Source organism: Rosa chinensis, chromosome 4 (assembly GCF_002994745.2).
Source record: "Rosa chinensis cultivar Old Blush chromosome 4, RchiOBHm-V2, whole genome shotgun sequence".
NCBI lineage: Eukaryota > Viridiplantae > Streptophyta > Magnoliopsida > Rosales > Rosaceae > Rosa > Rosa chinensis.
In genome coordinates, this window is record NC_037091.1 from 31,049,927 (window position 1) to 31,057,087 (window position 7,161).

The following is a 7,161-nucleotide window of genomic DNA, read 5'->3' on the forward strand; positions in this document are numbered from 1 at the left end:
TCCGTATTAGTTCTGTCATTTTTTTTTTGGTCTGACTAATTTCGTTATTTTTCTTTAATGCATTTCATATGTTTTATAAATGATGAAACGGTACAGGTAATAAAGGAAAAGATCGACATAGATACTGGTGGTGCTGATGGTGAACCAATTGATGAAACTACACAGGTTGACGCAAATGTTGATGAATCGGTAACTTTTCATTCACAAAAAATCTTTTGTATTCCCTATTTGGTTACGTCTCCATTATAAATAATATACTATCACGACAGAGAGTAATAATCCATTTAAGCTTAGTTTGGTTGCCGGAAAAAAATTGGTTTCTTGGGCTATCCCATGAGTATGGGAAAGTAAATTTCTCACTAGTTTACCTATCAATATTTGGAAACGCTGGAAAAGTTATCGGAAAATGTATTTTATTTTCCTTTCCAATGTTTGGTTTAGGCATGAATAGGAAAGTAGGTAACATCTATTTTTCAATAATATCCTTATTAACAAAACATAGACAATCAAAATTAAAAACTTTGTTGCATAATTTGATAATAACAACTATTAAAATAATTTTTAGAGTAAGCAATTAATGCAGGGAAAGTATGCGGGAAAATGAATCCCATGGTGTGAGAGGAATCAGGGGATCCATCAGGAAAGTTGTGCCCATCCTTGGGTGTGCCAAACTAGCTTCCCTTGCCAATCTTTCAATTTTACGAACCAAACAAGGCCTTAGTTCTTTCCACATAGTAACATAATTAATGCACACTAAAACAATAACTTTTATAGTTCCGTAATGCTTCTCTTTTTTTCATTTTTTTTTTCACACTATTTCTCATATCCAAATATTCTTTTTGGATATACGTCTATTTGATATCGATCTTTACCACATTTCACACCTGGAAGTAGCATATGATGTCAATGCCACTGTGCCACGCGATAAACACTTTTGTCCATTATGTATAATAATATTCTGCTTGCTTCTACGTACGTACTTTGAAATTGACTGTAACATGTTCTGAGAATTCTTTGTTCACCTTTCAAAATGCTAGTGCTCGGAGATGCCGCCATTGCTCATCGAATCCGGTGCGACAGAAGTCCAGAACGCACACCTGTTTGAGAGGAAGACTGTGCGCTTAATGTGTGTACTATTGTCAGTGTGCGTGCTACTGTTGGTGTTCGGGACTTACATGCGTGATTTGCTTGTTTAAGCATTTCGCTTGGTCGTTCCAAGTAGCTCTTGTTGATTCATGTGCGTGTGCCTTGTGATATTAGTATGAGAGCTTTACTTTCTGATAGCAAAGAAAAGAAAGTGTGCTTTTCATTGGAGATCGATCTCATACCGGCAGTTGTGGAAATTTTGATTTCCTCTCTTAGTTGTTGGATAATTTAATTCTACACATCTTGTAACTAGAAATCTATACACCATCAACTGAGTATTCTTGAGTCATGTAATAAGATGGTAATTAAGAGTGAGTGCAAGGATTAGACACTTGAGCATTTTAAGTTGTTATATTTTCTTCACAAACCTTGGGAGGTAGGTCAATCTGGATCAACAGCTTCAGGATTTTGTGTATGCTTGTTACAATAACTTTGTTTTCCCTTGTTTATCTCAATCACAGTCACATACTGCCTATTTCTTATCACCATGACAAAATAGCTATCAGACACCCTTTGTCGTCTGATCGAAGAAAATTCTGTTGTCTAGTATGGTGCCATTTCTTGGGAGTATCAGACGATAAATTTTCTCTATCATTTGATTTTTTAGACGACAGAGATTTTAAAAAGTCGTATGTTGTCTGATTACACCGTGGCTTTCTTAACTGTGAATTTTAATGGATTCAGACTATAGATAATTGTGATAGGACTAGAAGAACAATAACATCATCGTCTAAATAATATTATCTAATGTTTCTTTCAATGACAGAATAATGGTCATTTCTCTGTTCTAAATGCACCTAAGTACGAGATATTAAAGCCTATATATTGTTTGAATTGACTCTCAATAATAGTTTATTGTTGTCCATTGGCATTTAAATTCTAGTTAACTTTCATTTGAACTTTCTTGAGACTTCAATTATCTCACTACTACAAAAAGTTAATCACACAACACTAATCACACAACGGAACATAAATCTTCTATTGTGTGTTTAAGTAAAATCTATTGTACAACAGTATTAGTAATGTTCTGTTGTGTGAATGTCAACAAAGTGACAACTTTGTTCTCAGGACTACATTGCACAACACAATTAAGTATTGTCCGTTATCTGAGTCTTAAAAATTTAGCAGCAGATTTCCCTCCTCTCGAGTCTTGGTTGCCTCTTGAAATATGAAATTTGAGGTACTTAGTACAATGTTGCTTGATATTTTCCGTTGTGTGATTGAAAACTAGACGCTAAATTTTGAGGAAGCTTGCTTGGATATCTTCCACTAAGTAAACCTTGTGCAAGCTGTAGAAATTAGACAACAGAAGTTATACTTTTCTGTTGTGTGAAGTGGGAACATAGACAGCTGCATTTTGGCTCAATGTATTGGAAGTCTTCTCTTCTCCGATGTCTAAGTTAGTCAATGTATTTGTGTTAACAGCATAATAGTAGTTAAGTAGTAAATGCGTATTTAATTAGGAGAGATGAAAGAACCTTTTATAGGTGGGGAAGAGGTTGACCTCTTCCATGTTTTCGAAGTGGGACTGATATGCTTTGATTCCCAGCTTCTGGAGCTTCTGATACTATCTTGGCGCGGCGCGTCAGCGGTGATCTGGGGGTGAGCCGGGGCTCAGGCGGTAGCCTGCTTGGTTGTGTTTCCTCAAGTTACTCCGTTGGTGGGAGTTGGTACCGCTGGCGGTAGCATGAGCGTGGCTCATTATAGCTAATTATGCTTGGCAAATGTTCATGTAAGTACAAGTCCCTCAAGTCCCCAGTCAAGGAGGGAGTTGCCTATCGGTTTGAAGCGCTGCTTCCGCTAGACTTGTAAAAGCATAATTAGCGTCAGTGCGTTGTCAACCATGGACTTACTGAGCAAACGCTTTATACCTTTTCGGGTAGGCCCCTGCTAGGCCTCCCCGGGGAGTCCCCCAATCCCTGGCTAAGATAGACCTCCTTTTTGTCGGTGTATTTGTTTGTTGAGGGGAGTTGCGCGGAACAGAGAGTGTTGGGTAGCGAGCCCAATCTTTGATACCCGAGTTGCGAGGGTCAACGTGCCTGATCAGGGCCGTCGTAGACTGTTTGACTTATCCCAGTATCCCGCAGGGACGTAGCTTGATTGTAACACCGTGTAACGGTCGTCGTCAGAATGAGGCGTTGCCTCTGGAATCGCTGTTGGCGGAAGTCCCTCCGCTGATGGTAAGCAGGAAGAAGTGTCGCGGGGACCTACCCGGTTGTAGCTTAGCGAGCGATGTTGCGCTCTGCGGAGACTGTTGCTTTCGAGATGAAAGGGTAGAAGTCCCACTAGCGGAGTTACGCTTAGCGGATACTGTCATTTGTAAGAGGAAGGGGGAAGTTCCGCTAGCGGAGTTCCGCTTAGCTGAGACTGTCTAGCTTGCAAGCCGAAAGGAAGAAGTTCCGCTAGCAGAGTTGCGCCTAACGGAGACTATCTCGCTTGCAAGAAGAAAGGGAGAAGTTCCACTAGCGGAGTTGCACCTAGCGGAGACTGTTTCGCTTGTAAGATGAAAGGGAGAAGTTCCGCTAGCGGAGCCTCGATTACTGGTATACTTGCCTTTTGACGGTTACTTCGGATAGACGCTTCGTCTGACGGAGCTCGACACGTGCCCGACATGTACTGGGTTAGCGTGTGGGATAATGTCCCTGCAGCACGCCTCCATCCTCACCATGAATGCTCGTAATTATTGATTACGCCTCGGTTAATCTGGAGTGCTATCATGGGGCACGTGTACGGCTGTCGTTTTTCAGCGGATGGCTTAGATTGGTTTGATGTTGACATAAAAGATAGGGAAACTGAGTGGTTCAACACTTTGCACTTTGAACTAATATTGTCGTCTTCAAGCTTCGCTCTGAGATCCGAGAAGAAGGTTCTGCAACTTGCGTGAGGTTATTGATCTTTGGAGGACGGAGACATCTTGAAGCGAAGACGAGCACCATCAAGCGCACCAGAGTCCCATCTTACAGGTTGGTTATCTGAGTCCTATGCCTATTTGTTTGTTCGTTGTTTCTGCCAGTTGAGATTTTTTGCTATTTGGAGTGAATGGTGTCATTCTGATGTGTGTCCGAGGGTGCAGAATGGTTTTGGCGCTGGGTTTAGGTATGTGTTTTCTAGATGGTTGAATCTGGGTTTTGGATGTATGTATACGTGTGTTCTTGTTTTGGTCCTTTCTGGGTAATTGTTTTGGTGTTCTTGGCTGAAAACTGACATAGGGATAGTTTAGATCGCTTTGGAACTAACTGACCTGGGTTTTAGGGTTTTTCCGATGGCTAGTGTCATAGAGATCTCGAGCAGTAAGGATTTTGGATATGACGTGTTGCTCAGAGGTTCCGATAGGGTTTTTATTGATTCATTGCGTCCGTCTGCCTCTGTAGGAACCTTACTGTCCGAACTGCTAGATATCGAGCAGCTATAGACCATACCCTGGGAAGTGGCAATGGGTTGTACCGGGCACCCCGAGAGTTCTAGGGCAAGGGAGGAGACCGCCTCCCACAAACGTCGTGAGGATAGGCTAGCTAGTAACAGCGTCGCTAGCTTGTCCGCTGAGGGGGGGAAAGGCTGGCGGTGAAGAGATAGAGTCAGCCTGGGTTCTACATGACGGTACCGCAGTTGACGAGGCGGGAGGGCTGATGATTGCGGTTGCCGTTAACCATCTGAAGCGGGTGTTTCGTCTTCCTAGCGTGGTGACATTGCGCCCGCCAACCGCTGATGAGAAGGCCTCCATGCTGCCAGCGGGGTATGCTGCCGTTCATGAGGCCATCTTCCGCCAAGATGTCACCTTTCCGCTATTCCCCAACCTCCAGATCCTGGTATGCAAGTTTGACCTCGCCTGCCCCAACATGTGGTTGTTGCTGATGGTGTTGAACTCGCTTTGGCGTCTATTTGGGTGTGAAGGGTCAACCGTGGCAGAGGTACTCAATTTCTACGAACTTGTCTACGTGAGGCGACAAGGGTGTAGCGGACAGGTGAACCTCACTCGCTGACAAGGGGCACCCAAGTTGATAGGGAACTTGAAAGATTCGATGTCTCGCTGGCAGGCAGCCTTTTGCGCTGCCACCTCGGGGTGGGAGTACGACGCAGGAGCAAACGATGGGGCGCCGACGTTTAGGATTAAGTCGGAGTTTCTTCCAATCCGAGGTTGTCGCTAGCCTCCGTTGACCAATGTTGGCGGAAATTGTTTGTATGATGTGCCTGTATTTTATATCTTTTTCCTAATCATTGCTTCATTTTCTGTGTAGCGAGTTTGCGTTTTAACTTGACGTGCGAGGAAAAGTGTCACGTGGCAAGGATCAAAGGCTACTGGGAGAATCGTAACCTGCTAGATCTCTGCCTACTCACCGGGTGGGAGTTGCTAGTCGACCTGCTGTTGACACCGCCGTTGGTAAGTATATCCCGCCGACCTGTGCTTTACCTCAATTTGTCCCCTGCTAACTATCATTGTGCTTGTTTAGATACACTACCGGGTAACAAGGCTAGTCATGAGATATTCGACAAAGCTATGGATCTCATCGAGATTCAAGATTTTCTGCAAGGCATGTATGCTGCCGGACAGGCCGAGCAGCAGACCACTATCGATCCACAGACCCTGGCGGTTAGCCCCTCAGAGACCCCGGTAGTGATGCCAATGCCGCACCACTCTCATCTTGCTCCCGCTGGCCAAGTCGTGGCGCAAGGGGCTACTGGAGGGAGTCAGGCCCCCGCCGCTCCTATGAAGCCGAAGGAGAGAGTGCCCGCCAATCGGTGTGGGCCCTAGAAGGAGAGGGTGGTGCCCTCAAAGGAACCAGTTTCTGCTGCGGGGTTGGAGCCGCAGACAAAATCGAGGCCTGTCACCATTGGTGCCACAAGGGCGGTTTTTCAAAAGAAGCGGCTGCAGAATGACGCCAATGAGGAAGATAAGGCTGCCGACGCGGAGACCATCAGGGCCTGCCAACAGAAGAAAGCTAAACAAACGTCGCAGTCGGTGACTGTGGCTGTCACTAGGGAGGTGCCACAGGGCGGTCCAGACTCGTTCTCTGCCTACGCGGAGTTTCTGACTGATCCCGAGCTAGAATTCCTGTTCCATCTCTGCGAAAGGCTCTGGTTCGGCTAGCTAGATGGGACCATTCGGTCGACGGTCGTTCAACAGTTGCCGTTTAGCTTGGCGTTTCGAAATCTCTCCGTTGGGCTGCACGAGCTATTCCTAGCGGCGTCGAGCCAACCTCGGATTGAGAGGCAACTGAGGGAGGGGATCAAAGGTCTCCAGAGGGAGTTGAATGAGGCCCAAGACAAGCTGGTGGAGACCGAGCAGCGTCTGACCAAGGCGGAGTGCGATGCTTTGGATGCCTGCGACAAGCTAAGTGTTCCCGTTGAGCGGGACATTGAGCGGAATGACCGCATATCCCAGCTGGAGCAAGACATTGCCCTGCTGAAGGACCAGCCAGCAGCGAAGGCTAAGAAGGTTGAGATCATTAAGCGGGATTCTGCTGCCAAATCCGCGGAGCTAAAAAAGTTCGAGGATGAAGTTGCCCAACTGGGGCGTGAGAAGAGCCGCGGAGAGGCCGCCGCCGCGGAATCATTTAAACAGTCATCGGCGTACAAGCAAGCCTTCATGGAGGTGGTGAAGGCTGGTACCGCTGCAAACTTGGAGTTACTTGACAAGAAGGGCACCATTGACTAGGTCAAAGCGTCTCGGTCTGGCAGTGCGTCGAACCCGCCGCCTGTGCCAGAAGGTGGGTCTGCCATTGCTCAGCCTGGAGGTGCGCGTTCTGGCAGTGGTGAGAGTGACCATGGCCTGGCGGATGAATCCCATGCCTACCCAATCTGAAGTGTCCGGTGCCGAGTTCATGGCGGTCAACACTCAGGAGGATGACACTATTATGACGCCGAGCCCTGGCTTGGATCAAACAAGTCGCCTGGTCACTCCACAGTCGCCGGTGGGCGAAGAAAATGTTGCTGCTCCCAACAATCCATGAAGACTGCCAGCTCCGTAGTTTTTTCTTTCGTTGTTGTTGTTGTTTTTTTTTTTTTTTTTTTAACAAG

At 46.0% G+C, this 7,161-nt stretch overlaps 1 protein-coding gene across 5 annotated transcripts in view; it reads left to right on the forward strand.

Annotated features, from left to right (window-relative positions):
• LOC112197705 (disease resistance protein At4g27190) overlaps positions 1-1,624 on the forward strand; it is a 34,375-nt gene extending 32,751 nt beyond the window's left edge. For 4 of the 5 annotated variants that reach the window (XM_040519178.1, XM_040519177.1, XM_024338497.2 and 1 more), the window contains 2 exons: positions 97-189; positions 1,038-1,624. In XM_040519178.1, the coding sequence (XP_040375112.1) occupies positions 97-189; positions 1,038-1,196 (252 nt within the window). In that variant the 3' untranslated portion in view covers positions 1,197-1,624. The remainder of the gene's footprint in view (positions 1-96; positions 190-1,037) is intronic. The other variant, XM_040519179.1, reaches the window with a different exon arrangement.
• The last annotated feature ends 5,537 nt before the right edge of the window (positions 1,625-7,161 follow it).